At 35.0% G+C, this 18,635-nt stretch overlaps 1 protein-coding gene across 1 annotated transcript; it reads right to left on the reverse strand.

Moving 5' to 3' along the window:
• Positions 1–759: 759 nt before the first annotated feature.
• On the reverse strand, positions 760–2,840 carry LOC129956746 (uncharacterized). Its single transcript, XM_056068685.1, has 2 exons — positions 2,825–2,840; positions 760–1,496 (listed from the first exon to the last, which is right to left on the reverse strand). The coding sequence occupies exons 1-2, from the start codon at positions 2,838–2,840 to the stop codon at positions 760–762; spliced, it is 753 nt and encodes a 250-aa protein (XP_055924660.1).
• Positions 2,841–18,635: the final 15,795 nt, after the last annotated feature.

Consider the following 18,635-nt stretch of genomic DNA (forward strand, 5'->3'; position numbering starts at 1 on the left):
GTGGTAAATAAACACAGCAGACTGTAATAAGTGTTCGCACATGTACTTGAACAGCCACTATTTGCAACTCAGTATGGAGAGAAAGAGGTGTGCTCGGAAAGGAGTTGGAGGTTAGAATGCAGACGCCCCCAGAATTATGCAAGTCATGGTCTGCATCTTTCCGAGCAGCATTATATCCTCTCAATTTTAGCGGAATATTGGTTTTCAAGAAAGTTTCTTGAAGACAGAAGCAAGTGGGATGAAATTTGTTAAGAATGGTTCTGATTTCATTTAGTTTGGACCGAGTGCCACGACAGTTCCAAGAGACGAAAGTACCCATCAACGAAATGTCGCTTGAGAAGTACTAGGAGCATTCGATGGAGTTGGTGATAAATCGCAACTCATTTGCAGGTCATTATCATCCTCTTCAGACGGATGAAGTGAAATGCTATCGGGACTTTTGGGTACGCCACTAAAAATGGATGATAAATCCTTGTGGACTATGCCCTGACTCGCAAGTCCCAGAGCGACAGAATTATGCAAAATTGATTTTTTCATTTTTTGAGAAAGTTCTTTTTCTGAAATACCACGTTTCGAAAGTTTCAGTTTATGCGATCTGTTAGATTTTCTTTTGCGTAGAGATTTTTCAGTTTTGCTAGTTTCAGGAACACTAGTTAAAAAATTTTCAGTATCCGAATTCGATTGGTCAGGGGGTTTGGTTTGACTGGTATTCTTACTGATATTCTTCGCACAGTTAGAGCAAGAGCAGTTTGCACAAAATTAATGTCGAACAGCTGAAGCATAAGTCACACCAGGTTTTGGTGTCTGGCCAATAACTTTACGCCTAGCTTCTGGGTAGGGAAAATTTTCTTTAAATTTTATCGTTACTATTTGCTTTTCCATTAACCAACGAGGGCAAGATCGAGAAAAGGAACTATGATTGCCGGCGCAGTTAACACATTTCTCTTGTGCAGAACATTGCTGGCTATCATGATTTTTTTCCGCACAGCGGGCGCAAGTGAGAGTCCCGCGGCAGTTGGCCTTCGAATGGCCGAAACGCTGGCACTGAAAGCAACGGAGAGGATTCGGAATGTATGGCCTGACGGCTAATTTCATGTAGCCGACTTTTACACGTTCTGGTATTTTTGGTCTATTAAAAGTTAGGATAAAGTGCTTTGTGGGAAGGAGTTGTCCATCCCGCCTAATGGTTATACGACGTGCATGCGTCACTCCTTCAGGTTTCAATTCATGGGTAATTTTTTCTAGGGAATCGTTAAATAACTCGCCACAAGTTATAACGCCCTTCGAAGAATTAAGTGCTGTATGAGAACTTACACTTACTGTTATAGTAGCCAGAGTTGATAATTTTAGTATCTGTTGGGCTTGCTTGCGGGTTTTCACCTCCACAAGCAGGTCTCCAGAGCGAAGTTTTCGAGTTGATGCGACTTCTCCGAGTGATCCTGTAATTCCTTTTTCAACAAGAAATGGTGATACATTATGAAAGGTTTCGTTATTTCCTGAAATGCATTTTACTATGAAAAATTTGTCAAATGGTTTTTCAAACAAATTAGAATTTCTTTGTTGCCCACTGAAGGAAGCAAAGTTTTTTTTGCCCATACGATATCGATGGGGGTTAAGGCCCGACGGCACCGCCCACCATGGAGCCCAACAAGGGATGGCAGCCACCGGCTCTGGGCACTTCCAGCCTCGGTACTTACCATAGTGCTAATCGGTTACCTATACGCTCGGAGTCACCCCCGGGGACAGTGACCACCCTTAACGCCAAGCCCAAGGAGTGACCCCTTTGCTTGATCCACTTGAGCAGCCCAGCCATGTGCCTAGGATACCGGCCGATTGATACACCGGGGAACGAAATGTACCACCCGTCTAATGGGTCGCCACGCATGGCCAACACGTGGGGTTTCTGGCTGTCCATGAGAAGCAAGAAGCAAACAGAGCGGCGACTGCTTCTCATGGAGAGCTCCCTCGCTTGCCGTCGAGGGAAAGAAAAAATACAGCAAAAAGCAGAAGGCGTAGAGGAGTGCGAACAGAAAGGGAGTAAAGATCCCTGGGTACCTCGGGATTGGGACACCCGTACTCACCTATAGTAGGTGAGCCCCTGAGGGGTCTAAAGGATGCGATATTTTCCCAAATAGAATCCTCACGAAACCGAACGAGTGGTTGAGATATGATCTCACTTTTAATGCCCAGAGAAATGTGTTTCCAATGAATTCGCAAGGATTTGTTTCGTGGATGCCGACATTAGCCAACTCGCACAAGAAAATTTATTACCAGTTTTATGAAAAAACTGAAAACGTGAAAGAAAACGAATATAGAAATTTACGAGCGACTGAATCTGTAGTGGAGGTGAGACCTATTTTGTGGAACAATGCGATAAAAAAACTGCAAAAACCATTGGTAAAGTCGAAAAACTGTGACCAAAGAATGTGTTTTCGGTACAAAACTATATTCCTCGTAAAGTGCTATTTTACGTTTGGGTTGAGAACTGTCAACGTTGACGAATATCATTTGATCCAAACTGGTAAAAGCCCGATCGTTTTTTACAAGCAGCGACGTGAAAAAACTTTGAATGTGCCTCAACGGTCAATGAACATTCCACAAAACCAATTTGATACGTTTACCCTCGAACCAGAGACATTATATTATGTTTCGAGGGAAACAAACTATGTTTTGATAGCGTGCCAAAAATACTTTTTTGCCATCGACGTTGTGAGCAAAGACACTTTTAAAATATTGCGAAAGCAATTTCCTTTTTTAAAAGTGAATGAAAAATCGAGGCGGTCCAAATGTACCACCCAAAAATCTGGAGAAGATTTTTTACTACCTGCAACACCGGCCATGGATCAAATGGTAGATTTTTATTTAGTGGAGGAAGAAAAGGTGGCTCCTAAAGACTATTCTCCCAATGCAGAATCCTTTTTCAAATCCAAAAGAGGGCGAAAGAAACGACACGAAAAACGAGATTCCGAGGGTTTTAAATTACCCTTTTTACCCTCAATTTCTCAAAGTGTCGTTTCGTGCACTAATTCATCTACAGAAATTGCACCACCTGGACCATCTCGAGAAATGGAAACGACGATGCAAGTTGATGAAGAGTTTGAATCATCGAGTTTTCTGCCTCATGTGCCCAACAATGATGACAGTTTTGAACCTACCATTCCCGAAAGTGACAATGTTTCAGAAACTAGTTTTGAAAGTATGGAAACTAGTTTTGAAGCTACTGCAAGTGTCACCGAAAATTGCCTTGAAACTACAACAAATAAATCTTGTCTCACCGAAAATTGCCTTGAAACAAATGAATCTATGGTCACCGAAACTAGCTTTGAAACAAGTGAATCTATGCTCACCGAAACTAGCTTTGAACATTCTGTGCCTAGTTTTACATCCATTCTAGAAACTAGCTTTGGTGAGAGTGTTTCATTCGTGTCAAACAACGAACCGAGTTACAGTGTTGGACAAAATGTGCCATACTCGACAACAAACTTTGAACATTCTAGTTTTGTCGAACCACCACCCGGTATTGGTCAAATGAACAATGTGCCGGGGGTTTATTACATGTACGAACCTTATGCACAACCACAACCGTTGAAAACTCAACAACTAGATTGTTAAAATTATGAATCTAGAGACTATTTTGGTCTGGACGATCGGGATTTAAATACCCCGATCGAAAATGCATCTATAGAAATGCCAACGCAATTACCTAATGATGCGCAACTTATAGATGCAATAAAGGATTGGTTAAAAGGCCCAAATTTTGACTTTTTACAAAACCTTGAACCAAATCCTCCAGACTTGCCACTGGATCTGTATGAAGATTTGTTTGATTAGTTGTTGTTTTAGTGTAAATTTTTATTTATTTATTTATACATTTATTTATTGTATATATATTTATCATTCGTGTCAAACAACGAACCGAGTTACAGTGTTGGACAAAATGTGCCATACTCGACAACAAACTTTGAAGATTCTAGTTTTGTCGAACCACCACCCGGTATTGGTCAAATGAACAATGTGCCGGGGGTTTATTACATGTACGAACCTTATGCACAACCACAACCGTTGAAAACTCAACATCTAGATTGTTAAAATTATGAATCTAGAGACTATTTTGGTCTGGACGATCGGGATTTAAATATCCCGATCGAAAATGCATCTATAGAAATGCCAACGCAATTACCTAATGATGCGCAACTTATAGATGCAATAAAGGATTGGTTAAAAGGCCCAAATTTTGACTTTTTACAAAACCTTGAACCAAATCCTCCAGACTTGCCACTGGATCTGTATGAAGATTTGTTTGATTAGTTGTTGTTTTAGTGTAAATTTTTATTTATTTTTTTATCCATTTATTTATTGTATATATATTTATCATTCGTGTCAAACAACGAACCGAGTTACAGTTTTGGACAAAATGTGCCATACTCGACAACAAACTTTGAAGATTCTAGTTTTGTCGAACCACCACCCGGTATTGGTCAAATGAACAATGTGCCGGGGGTTTATTACATGTACGAACCTTATGCACAACCACAACCGTTGAAAACTCAACAACTAGATTGTTAAAATTATGAATCTAGAGACTATTTTGGTCTGGACGATCGGAATTTAAATATCCCGATCGAAAATGCATCTATAGAAATGCCAACGCAATTACCTAATGATGCGCAACTTATAGATGCAATAAAGGATTGGTTAAAGAGCCCAAATTTTGACTTTTTACAAAACCTTGAACCAAATCCTCCAGACTTACCACTGGATCTGTATGAAGATTTGTTTGATTAGTTGTTGTTTTTGTGTAAATTTTTATTTATTCATTTATTTATTGTATATATATTTATCATTTGTGTCAAACAACGAACCGAGTTACAGTGTTGGACAAAATGTGCCATAATCGACAACAAACTTTGAAGATTCTAGTTTTGTCGAACCACCACCCGGTATTGGTCAAATGAACAATGTGCCGGGGGTTTATTACATGTACGAACCTTATGCACAACCACAACCGTTGAAAACTCAACAACTAGATTGTTCAAATTATGAATCTAGAGACTATTTTGGTCTGGACGATCGGGATTTAAATATCCCGATCGAAAATGCATCTATAGAAATGCCAACGCAATTACCTAATGATGCGCAACTTATAGATGCAATAAAGGATTGGTTAAAGAGCCCAAATTTTGACTTTTTACAAAACCTTGAACCAAATCCTCCAGACTTGCCACTGGATCTGTATGAAGATTTGTTTGATTAGTTGTTGTTTTTATGTAAATTTTTATATATTTATTTATTCATTTATTTATTGTATATATATTTATCATTCGTGTCAAACAACGAACCGAGTTACAGTTTTGGACAAAATGTGCCATAATCGACAACAAACTTTGAACATTCTAGTTTTGTCGAACCACCACCCGGTATTGGTCAAATGAACAATGTGCCGGGGGTTTATTACATGTACGAACCTTATGCACAACCACAACCGTTGAAAACTCAACAACTAGATTGTTCAAATTATGAATCTAGAGACTATTTTGGTCTGGACGATCGGGATTTAAATATCCCGATCGAAAATGCATCTATAGAAATGCCAACGCAATTACCTAATGATGCGCAACTTATAGATGCAATAAAGGATTGGTTAAAGAGCCCAAATTTTGACTTTTTACAAAACCTTGAACCAAATCCTCCAGACTTACCACTGGATCTGTATGAAGATTTGTTTGATTAGTTGTTGTTTTTGTGTAAATTTTTATTTATTTATTTATTCATTTATTTATTGTATATATATTTATCATTTGTGTCAAACAACGAACCGAGTTACAGTGTTGGACAAAATGTGCCATACTCGACAACAAACTTTGAACATTCTAGTTTTGTCGAACCACCACCCGGTATTGGTCAAATGAACAATGTGCCGGGGGTTTATTACATGTACGAACCTTATGCACAACCACAACCGTTGAAAACTCAACAGCTAGATTGTTAAAATTATGAATCTAGAGACTATTTGGGTCTGGACGATCGGGATTTAAATATCCCGATCGAAAATGCATCTATAGAAATGCCAACGCAATTACCTAATGATGCGCAACTTATAGATGCAATAAAGGATTGGTTAAAGAGCCCAAATTTTGACTTTTTACAAAACCTTGAACCAAATCCTCCAGACTTACCACTGGATCTGTATGAAGATTTGTTTGATTAGTTGTTGTATTTGTGTAAATTTTTATATATTTATTTATTCATTTATTTATTGTATATATATTTATCATTCGTGTCAAACAACGAACCGAGTTACAGTTTTGGACAAAATGTGCCATACTCAACAACAAACTTTGAACATTCTAGTTTTGTCGAATCACCACCCGGTATTGGTCAAATGAACAATGTGCCGGGGGTTTATTACATGTACGAACCTTATGCACAACCACAACCGTTGCAAAATCAACAACTAGATTGTTCAAATTATGAATCTAGAGACTATTTTGGTCTGGACGATCGGGATTTAAATATCCCGATCGAAAATGCATCTATAGAAATGCCAACGCAATTACCTAATGATGCGCAACTTATAGATGCAATAAAGGATTGGTTAAAGAGCCCAAATTTTGACATTTACAAAACCTTGAACCAAATCCTCCAGACTTGCCACTGGATCTGTATGAAGATTTGTTTAATTAGTTGTTGTTTTTATGTAAATTTTTATATATTTATTTATTCAATATATATTTATCATTCGTGTCAAACAACGAACCGAGTTACAGTTTTGGACAAAATGTGCCATACTCGACAACAAACTTTGAACATTCTAGTTTTGTCGAATCAAAACCCGGTATTGGTCAAATGAACAATGTGCCGGGGTTTATTACATGTACGAACCTTATGCACAACCACAACCGTTGCAAAATCAACAACTAGATTGTTCAAATTATGAATCTAGAGACTATTTTGGTCTGGACGATCGGGATTTAAATATCCCGATCGAAAATGCATCTATAGAAATGCCAACGCAATTACCTAATGATGCGCAACTTATAGATGCAATAAAGGATTGGTTAAAGAGCCCAAATTTTGACTTTTTACAAAACCTTGAACCAAATCCTCCAGACTTACCACTGGATCTGTATGAAGATTTGTTTGATTAGTTGTTGTTTTTGTGTAAATTTTTATTTATTTATTTATTCATTTATTTATTGTATATATATTTATCATTCGTGTCAAACAACGAACCGAGTTACAGTTTTGGACAAAATGTGCCATACTCGACAACAAACTTTGAACATTCTAGTTTTGTCGAACCACCACCCGGTATTGGTCAAATGAACAATGTGCCGAGGGTTTATTACATGTACGAACCTTATGCACAACCACAACCGTTGAAAACTCAACAACTAGATTGTTAAAATTATGAATCTAGAGACTATTTTGGTCTGGACGATCGGGATTTAAATATCCCGATCGAAAATGCATCTATAGAAATGCCAACGCAATTACCTAATGATGCGCAACTTATAGATGCAATAAAGGATTGGTTAAAGAGCCCATATTTTGACTTTTTACAAAACCTTGAACCAAATCCTCCAGACTTGCCACTGGATCTGTATGAAGATTTGTTTGATTAGTTGTTGTTTTAGTGTAAATTTTTATTTATTTATTTATCCATTTATTTATTGTATATATATTTATCATTCGTGTCAAACAACGAACCGAGTTACAGTGTTGGACAAAATGTGCCATACTCGACAACAAACTTTGAACATTCTAGTTTTGTCGAATCACCACCCGGTATTGGTCAAATGAACAATGTGCCGGGGGTTTATTACATGTACGAACCTTATGCACAACCACAACCGTTGCAAAATCAACAACTAGATTGTTCAAATTATGAATCTAGAGACTATTTTGGTCTGGACGATCGGGATTTAAATATCCCGATCGAAAATGCATCTATAGAAATGCCAACGCAATTACCTAATGATGCGCAACTTATAGATGCAATAAAGGATTGGTTAAAGAGCCCAAATTTTGACTTTTTACAAAACCTTGAACCAAATCCTCCAGACTTGCCACTGGATCTGTATGAAGATTTGTTTGATTAGTTGTTGTTTTTATGTAAATTTTTATATATTTATTTATTCATTTATTTATTGTATATATATTTATCATTCGTGTCAAACAACGAACCGAGTTACAGTTTTGGACAAAATGTGCCATACTCGACAACAAACTTTGAACATTCTAGTTTTGTCGAACCACCACCCGGTATTGGTCAAATGAACAATGTGCCGGGGGTTTATTACATGTACGAACCTTATGCACAACCACAACCGTTGAAAACTCAACAACTAGATTGTTAAAATTATGAATCTAGAGACTATTTTGGTCTGGACGATCGGGATTTAAATATCCCGATCGAAAATGCATCTATAGAAATGCCAACGCAATTACCTAATGATGCGCAACTTATAGATGCAATAAAGGATTGGTTAAAGAGCCCATATTTTGACTTTTTACAAAACCTTGAACCAAATCCTCCAGACTTGCCACTGGATCTGTATGAAGATTTGTTTGATTAGTTGTTGTTTTAGTGTAAATTTTTATTTATTTATTTATCCATTTATTTATTGTATATATATTTATCATTCGTGTCAAACAACGAACCGAGTTACAGTTTTGGACAAAATGTGCCATACTCGACAACAAACTTTGAAGATTCTAGTTTTGTCGAATCACCACCCGGTATTGGCCAAATGAACAATGTGCCGGGGGTTTATTACATGTACGAACCTTATCCACAACCACAACCGTTGAAAACTCAACAACTAGATTGTTAAAATTATGAATCTAGAGACTATTTTGGTCTGGACGATCGGGATTTAAATATCCCGATCGAAAATGCATCTATAGAAATGCCAACGCAATTACCTAATGATGCGCAACTTATAGATGCAATAAAGGATTGGTTAAAGAGCCCATATTTTGACTTTTTACAAAACCTTGAACCAAATCCTCCAGACTTGCCACTGGATCTGTATGAAGATTTGTTTGATTAGTTGTTGTTTTAGTGTAAATTTTTATTTATTTATTTATCCATTTATTTATTGTATATATATTTATCATTCGTGTCAAACAACGAACCGAGTTACAGTGTTGGACAAAATGTGCCATACTCGACAACAAACTTTGAACATTCTAGTTTTGTCGAATCACCACCCGGTATTGGTCAAATGAACAATGTGCCGGGGGTTTATTACATGTACGAACCTTATGCACAACCACAACCGTTGCAAAATCAACAACTAGATTGTTCAAATTATGAATCTAGAGACTATTTTGGTCTGGACGATCGGGATTTAAATATCCCGATCGAAAATGCATCTATAGAAATGCCAACGCAATTACCTAATGATGCGCAACTTATAGATGCAATAAAGGATTGGTTAAAGAGCCCAAATTTTGACTTTTTACAAAACCTTGAACCAAATCCTCCAGACTTGCCACTGGATCTGTATGAAGATTTGTTTGATTAGTTGTTGTTTTTATGTAAATTTTTATATATTTATTTATTCATTTATTTATTGTATATATATATATCATTCGTGTCAAACAACGAACCGAGTTACAGTTTTGGACAAAATGTGCCATACTCGACAACAAACTTTGAACATTCTAGTTTTGTCGAATCAAAACCCGGTATTGGTCAAATGAACAATGTGCCGGGGTTTATTACATGTACGAACCTTATGCACAACCACAACCGTTGCAAAATCAACAACTAGATTGTTCAAATTATGAATCTAGAGACTATTTTGGTCTGGACGATCGGGATTTAAATATCCCGATCGAAAATGCATCTATAGAAATGCCAACGCAATTACCTAATGATGCGCAACTTATAGATGCAATAAAGGATTGGTTAAAGAGCCCAAATTTTGACTTTTTACAAAACCTTGAACCAAATCCTCCAGACTTACCACTGGATCTGTATGAAGATTTGTTTGATTAGTTGTTGTTTTTGTGTAAATTTTTATTTATTTATTTATTCATTTATTTATTGTATATATATTTATCATTCGTGTCAAACAACGAACCGAGTTACAGTTTTGGACAAAATGTGCCATACTCGACAACAAACTTTGAACATTCTAGTTTTGTCGAACCACCACCCGGTATTGGTCAAATGAACAATGTGCCGGGGGTTTATTACATGTACGAACCTTATGCACAACCACAACCGTTGAAAACTCAACAACTAGATTGTTAAAATTATGAATCTAGAGACTATTTTGGTCTGGACGATCGGGATTTAAATATCCCGATCGAAAATGCATCTATAGAAATGCCAACGCAATTACCTAATGATGCGCAACTTATAGATGCAATAAAGGATTGGTTAAAGAGCCCATATTTTGACTTTTTACAAAACCTTGAACCAAATCCTCCAGACTTGCCACTGGATCTGTATGAAGATTTGTTTGATTAGTTGTTGTTTTAGTGTAAATTTTTATTTATTTATTTATCCATTTATTTATTGTATATATATTTATCATTCGTGTCAAACAACGAACCGAGTTACAGTGTTGGACAAAATGTGCCATACTCGACAACAAACTTTGAAGATTCTAGTTTTGTCGAATCACCACCCGGTATTGGTCAAATGAACAATGTGCCGGGGGTTTATTACATGTACGAACCTTATGCACAACCACAACCGTTGAAAACTCAACAACTAGATTGTTAAAATTATGAATCTAGAGACTATTTTGGTCTGGACGATCGGGATTTAAATATCCCGATCGAAAATGCATCTATAGAAATGCCAACGCAATTACCTAATGATGCGCAACTTATAGATGCAATAAAGGATTGGTTAAAAGGCCCAAATTTTGACTTTTTACAAAACCTTGAACCAAATCCTCCAGACTTGCCACTGGATCTGTATGAAGATTTGTTTGATTAGTTGTTGTTTTTGTGTAAATTTTTATTTATTTATTCATTCATTTATTTATTGTATATATATTTATCATTTGTGTCAAACAACGAACCGAGTTACAGTGTTGGACAAAATGTGCCATACTCGACAACAAACTTTGAAGATTCTAGTTTTGTCGAACCACCACCCGGTATTGGTCAAATGAACAATGTGCCGGGGGTTTATTACATGTACGAACCTTATGCACAACCACAACCGTTGAAAACTCAACAACTAGATTGTTCAAATTATGAATCTAGAGACTATTTTGGTCTGGACGATCGGGATTTAAATATCCCGATCGAAAATGCATCTATAGAAATGCCAACGCAATTACCTAATGATGCGCAACTTATAGATGCAATAAAGGATTGGTTAAAGAGCCCAAATTTTGACTTTTTACAAAACCTTGAACCAAATCCTCCAGACTTGCCACTGGATCTGTATGAAGATTTGTTTGATTAGTTGTTGTTTTTGTGTAAACTTTTATATATTTATTCATTTATTTATTGTATATATATTTATTCATCACATGTAAATATTCATATTTATTTTTGTATTACTAATTGTACATTTTAGTAAAAAATAAATTCAATTTAATTAATTGTACATTGTAGTAAAAAATAAATTCAATTTAATTAATTGTACATTTTAGTAAAAAATAAATTCAATTTAATTTTTTAAACAGTTTGTATTTCTTTACACATTGGCTCTTTTTATAAGCTTAGTGATTTAATTTATTTTATAATATAACAAGTTGAAAACATAATGTGCGAGAAATATTATTGCATAGATTGTAAAGATATAATTTTATTTAGGAGATGTAATAGATATAAATGCAATGAGGTTAAAGAAAAATTAATTAAATGTATTAGTTGTTCGGAACGTAAAAAAAGAGATAGTTTGAGTTCAAAATAAAAAATTTAAAACTATAAATTGTTTTAGAAACAAATAAATTAAAATTGAATAATTAACATTTTAAAAGTACTTTTAATTATACCAGTAATCAATTTTATACATTTTAATCTAAATAGCCGGTGTAAATTACTGATGCATCTAATTTCGTTTTGGGATGCATCAATAATCTACACAACTAAAATTTTATTTTCACAAAATAATTCTTACGACTCGCATATTTTATTCAAGGTTATACACGCTCCGGCGATAAAGTTAGATAAGGACCTGTCAAGGGCGTCTGCGACAAATGTAACAGACTCGTAACAAATCTTTAAATTTTTCAAAAGATTATTATTTTAAACACTTTAATATTTCAAACGTTACATTTTTCTAAATTTTTCTTCCAAGCATTATATTATGCTATTCTTGAAATAATAAAAATACAAAAAAAAAAAACACTCGCAATTTGAATAAAAAACATTTATTACCTTTTCCATAGAGTGCAATTACATTTTTCTACATTTACATTTTTACAATTACATTTTTCTATATACACAATTTTTACAATAAATTAAACTTTAACAAAGTCTTGTTTGTCAAGTCTTGAAAATTGTCCAATTTCAATTTGTGAATCCAATTGGCGAGTTCTGCAGCTAAACGATCAGCAAATTGAGAATCGTCACCAGACACGTGAACTCTATGTCGATGAGACTCGTCATTTATAAACACGATACTGTTACTGCGTTCGTTAAAACTTGTCTCTGGTTGTAGCTTTTCGTGACGATAATTGAACAAAGACGTGCAGTCTCGTTGAAACATGTCAGTTTCCACATCGACGACTCGAAATCCAAGAGCTTGAAAAAAACGTTTTTGACTCAAACCTCTAACTGCCAAACTTTGACCTCTTCCTCGATCGAGCCATAAATAATGCGATTTTAAATATTTTTCTGCCTTGTCCAAAGGTAAAGATCCCATTTTTGGAGGTGGAAATTTGACCTTGTGCACGTATTTAGACAGGTAATTGTTTTTATCAAAATCTCGATACGTGCTAGAACAATACGGAGCATCCACACAAGTTCCAAAAGTCTTTTCCGAATAAACGTCGGAAATGGCAATTTCCACGGGATGTAAATAATCATTGTATTGAAAAAAATGAACGTGGGCTGTAAACCCAATATCGTTCAAGAGACTCATGTTTAAAAAAAACTAGAAACACTCGAACGAGTAAAGAGGATATAATTTTCTCATTTTCTCTAGCTTTTATACCAGTTTAAGGTGACTGAAATGTAAACTAAATGGGAGATTAAAATGTAAATAATGTGAAAAAAACACCCTTCAATTTATCGACAAATTTTGAAAAAGGCAATATTTGTTTTAAAAAGAAATTAAAATCTCCACCTTTGGAAGTTTATTTTAATATCACCAACTTTGGAAATTTATTTTAATATCACCAACTTTGGAAATTTATTTTAATATCACCAACTTTGGAAGTTTATTTTAATATTAGCAACTTTGGAATTTTTTTTAAAATAACCAACTTTGGAAGTTTTTTTAAAATAACCATCTTTGGAAGTTTTTTTAAAATAACCATCTTTGGAAGTTTTTTTAAAAAATAGCCATCTTTGGAAGTTTATTTTATTATCACCACCTTTTAGAGTTTATTTTATTATCACCACTTTTGGGAGTTTAACATTAAAAGTATCCCCCTTCTAAATGATTTCAATCGTTTGATGAGTGACGTGAAAAATGTACATTTTTTTATCCATCATTTTTAAACCGTTTATTAAATCAAACATTAAAAAAACAAACACAAATTGTTCAATACACTTTTATTATAAATTGACATTTTATTTACATCATATAAATTGACATTTTTTTACTTGTATAATTTCTGAAAAAAAAAAGTCTTAATAGTCGTCTTTGTCTATGCAACGTTTGTCTATATATTTTTGTGTGTCGAACAGATAACGTACAAGAATGTTAAATAAAACGTTACAAAATTGATAAAAAAAAAACTGGTTTCTTCAAAATAGCGTTTAAAATCTGACAAATCATACCACGAATCTATTAAATTTTGATTGTCGGAGTTTTTCAACGCCAGTATAAAGAGTTCTGCACATTTCTGCAACGTTTCCAAATGTTTTTTTATATTTTTCTTCGTCCAAAGGTGGAAGATTTAAATCCTTAATCCTTTTAATTCTTCGACCATAGAGTCGATGCCCGATACGTCAAGTTTTTGCTCCATGTAAAGCATTTTGTTAAACAAATTTTCCATTCGAGAATTTATTTCCTCATTGTTCTTTTTTTCTTCATCAGTTAGACCCGTACTATACTGCAATATGAAATGATGTAAATTTTTATAAAAATCTAAAATTTTTTTGCTCGTTAATCTGTACGCTTTCCATTTTGAATTTCAAAAGTTGAGACTGGAAATTTAATTTAATGCAATTTTTATCCTTTGAACAAACAATAGTTTTTTATATACATTTTTAACATGCTCCTAATAAAAAATGTTTGATGCTAGGTTTGAAAAGATTTATTGTAATATGAAAAAAAAAGTATACTAGTTTTAAACTTAATTTATATTAATATATATATATTGAAGATTTTTAAGAGTGAAAAAGAAAAAGTGAAAATAAATTTTTACATCATTTCCTCTCAAAGGGGGAGGAGGGCGATTGTGTAAAAATTAATATTTAACACAATCTTTCAAGGTCACACCTCCACCCTCAGAAAAATGTCATTTTTTTTTCATAAATTTCAAGGTCAGCCCTCTACCCTCAGAAAAATTTAAAAAAATTTTTTGCCATAAATTTCAAGGTCACTTCTCTACCCTCAGAAAAAAATAAAAAAAAATCTTTCCCACCAGTTTCAAGGTCACCCCCTCTACCCTCATCAGAATAACGGGGTATAACGCTTTCAGTCTCCATTTCATCACCCTCTACAGAAATGGAGACTGAAAGCGTTATACCCCGTTATTTTGAATGCTACATTTGTCATTTCAATTTATCCTGTACTCCCAGAGAAAATTTTGAGACAGAGTGTAATCACAAGTTTCATGTCGAGTGCCTTCGAAAATATATTAAAAATGACAATTGTGACGAATGCCCGTTGTGCCATACAATGTTTGTAAAAGACGATTACCTTTGCCTACACGATTATTGTTACTGGTGTGGAGAACGTAAAGACGAAAAATATAACGGCGTGTTTTGTCAAGAGTGTTTTTCTAATCTCGGCATTATAAAAGAAACGTTGCAGCCGTTAAAGCACAACATTGATTGGGATTTGGTTGATGAAGAACCTATACCATATTTCATGTTTGAAGAATGGAGGAAAAATAGAAATTCTGAAAAGGAAGCCGAACGAATTCAACTTTACAAAGAATTTGTAAATAGGTACGTTCGTTCTATATCAAATATCGTCAAATACTTTAAATACGTCCGATTGATAAACGTGACTCCTCATATAAATACTTTAATTTTGCAATTGTTGAAAAATTGTTTGCAATTTAGAAATAAAAAATATGTCATGAGATTAGAATCCGATGCAACAAAGATACGGGAAGACATGTCAAAATTGAACTTTTCGATTGACGATGCACATTCATTTTCAATTTTTGAACTAAACACTGGCGAAGCAGATGTCGAGTACACAATATATCAACGAATTGTGATGGATTATATAAATCACCTTGTCAATCCTTACGAAAACTTTGACAATAAACAAAATGCAAGTTTATTTGAAGAACTATCGCTGTTTCAAATAAATATCGAAAAATACGAAAATCAACTTTTGGCAAATGCATTGTTGGAATTTATAGGCCAATTACCTACCGAGGCTTATAATGCTCTTTCTGCAGACTTTAAACGTGCCATCGTTAATTTACAAGAGGCGCATACAGAGGAGCGTGATATTGGAGTGAACCGAGACTTACGAGACTGTGAAAGAGAATTGACAAATGTAAAAAAAAAGTATTTTGTATACTATTTTAGTGATGATTAACAAAAATACAAGTATATTCATTATTAAGTGTAAAATTGTGAAAATAAAGTAAATTTTTTGTACATTTGTGTCTGTCTATTTTTTTTTGGTAAAGGTTACTTTAAATTTTTCTCAATTAATGACATACATTTAACCTCCTCAGTTTTCAAAAATAATAAATTTACGAGTGAATTTGGTCCAATTTTCAAGTTTGAATTGGTCCAGAATGAACGACCTGGGGTGTACCGGGGTGCTCATTTTCCTCCTTGTTTTACATTTTTTGGACATTTTTTTAACATTTTTTCCCGACTAATAAAGGGGGAAAAAGAGAAATGAAAATGAAAGAGAGACAAGATTAAGAGAGAAAGAAAGATATAATATATCTTTCTTTTCTCTCTTTCTCTCTCTTAATCTTCTCCCTCTTTCAATTTCATTTTGCTTTTCATTTTTCATTTTCCCCATTTATTAGTGGCGCAAGAGCCATACCTGGCCATACTGCATCAGACCTATGGTTAAAATAATAAATACTTGTCTGATATAAAAATATGTAAAAGTGGAAACTAATTGATAAAATTACATTGCAATGTCTCGTACCATTATCAACAAGGTGTAAAAAATGACAATAAGAAGAAATATTAAATAAGATGATAAAAACCAACTGCTTTTAAAAATTTAAAAAGATTTTTATGGGGACGTTCCCCCACTAGCATTTGCATGTCCACTGTTGAAGCATGAAAAAATCTTAGACGGTGATTTTAAAATCAGGACATTCAACCAAAAGGTGATGAACCGTTAAAATTACTTTGCATCTCGTGCAAAATGGAGCTCTATCGCCGAATAAAAGATGTTTATGTGTAAGACGTGTGTGGCCAATGCGGAGTCTAGATAATTTAACGTCTAGCTCTCGCACTGGTAAACAAGGCCAGAAAGAAATAAAATTTTTTATCGTGTGAAGTTTATTATTAATTTGATTGTTCCATGACTCCTGCCAGAGTGAGTAAAAATGACGTTGGATTGCATTTTTCGCATCACTAAATGGGATGTCTCTCTGGATAAGCAAAGACGAACTCTTTGTAGCATTATCCGCGAGCTCATTACCAGTGATTCCGACATGACTCGGAATCCAGCAAAATAGTATCTCAAACCCCCTGTTTTCGAGAATCCTTAGAAGATCTAGGATTTCCACGGCAACTGGATGAATCCGATTTTGAATACTGGAAAGTATTTTCAATGAGCTCATACTGTCAGTATAGATACAAAATTTTCGCTCAGAAGAGAGTGAAATCCTCTGAAGAGCATAAAAAATTGCCAATAATTCAGCAGATAGAACTGAAAGAGATGTGTCTGGGCGGTAACTGAATATATCAGTATCGAAAACAATTCCGCAACCAACATGACCATCTGACTTTGAACCATCCGTAAAAACTTTTAAGTAATCTAAATACTGACAGTGATGAGAATTAAAGAGATTCTGGTAGACAATAGGGGCAGTATTCTGCTTCTCAAAACTAGAGAAGGGATTTAGAAAGGAAAACTGAGGCATATTCCATGGGAGAAAAGAAAAGAGATCAGCAGTCTGTATCATCTTATCATGGAGCTCGGAATCACGAAGAAGAGATTTAGCTCTCTCGAAAAATGGGAGAATGTGGGAAGGTCGAGCATTATGAAGTCTTCGAAGACTAACCGGAAATGTCATAGAGGACAAGGGCTGCTTCGGAATAGACAAAGCTCGAAGGTAGTACTGGGCAGATACTTTTTTTCGTCTTAAACCAAGTGGTAACTGATGGCAGAGAACATAAAGACTTTGCATTGGTGAGGTTCGAAATGCACCAGAGCAAATTCGCAAAGCTGAATGGTGTACAGTGTCAAGTCTACGTAAGACCGTAGAACGCGCAGAGCCATACACCATACATCCGTAATCAATACGGGATAACGTCAATGATTCGTAAATTCGGAGCAAGGAATGCGATCTGCTCCCCAAGTGGTTCTGGAAAGAACTTTAAGAATATTTAATGACCTGTCACACTTCTTCCGCAGATGTAGAATATGCGGAAGGAAAGTGAGCTTACGGTCAAATATTATTCCTAGAAATTTTATTTCATTGACCACAGGTATTTCAACATTCCCAATATGGATTGAAGGATCCAAATGAAAGGCTCGTCTTCTACAAAAGTGAATGCATTGACTTTTTTCAGGAGAAATGGTATGCCTGTTTTTATTGCACCATCCTACCAGTTTGTTAACAGCAACCTGCAATTGGCGCTCTATTAAGCGCATATTGCTCCCTTGGCAGGAAATCTGAAGATCGTCAACATATAACGTAGTTTGAATAGATGAGGGTAAAACATTAAGAATTTGACTGAAATAACTGATAAAAAGTGTAACACTGAGGATACTTCCCTGTGGAACACCCTCAGCTTGAATAAAAGGATCGGAATATAAATTACCGACCCGAACACGAAATATGCGCAACGATAAAAAATGTTTTAAAAACATGGGCAAATTTCCCTTAAATCCAAATTTTACAAGTGCAGAGAGAATACCAAACCTCCAGGTACGATCATAGGCCTTTTCAATGTCGAAGAAGACAGAGACCAGATGATTTCGACGGACAAATGCATTGCGAATTTGAGTTTCAAGTAACACAATATTATCAAATGTCGACCTTCCTCTGCGAAAACCACTTTGAAGCAACGGGATGCATTCTTTCCTTTCCAGTTCAAATACAAGACGGGCATTAACCATGCGCTCAAGTGTCTTGCATAGACAACTTTTGAGTGCG

The sequence above is a fragment of the Argiope bruennichi genome, chromosome 11, assembly GCF_947563725.1.
Source record: "Argiope bruennichi chromosome 11, qqArgBrue1.1, whole genome shotgun sequence".
Taxonomy (NCBI): Eukaryota; Metazoa; Arthropoda; class Arachnida; order Araneae; family Araneidae; genus Argiope; species Argiope bruennichi.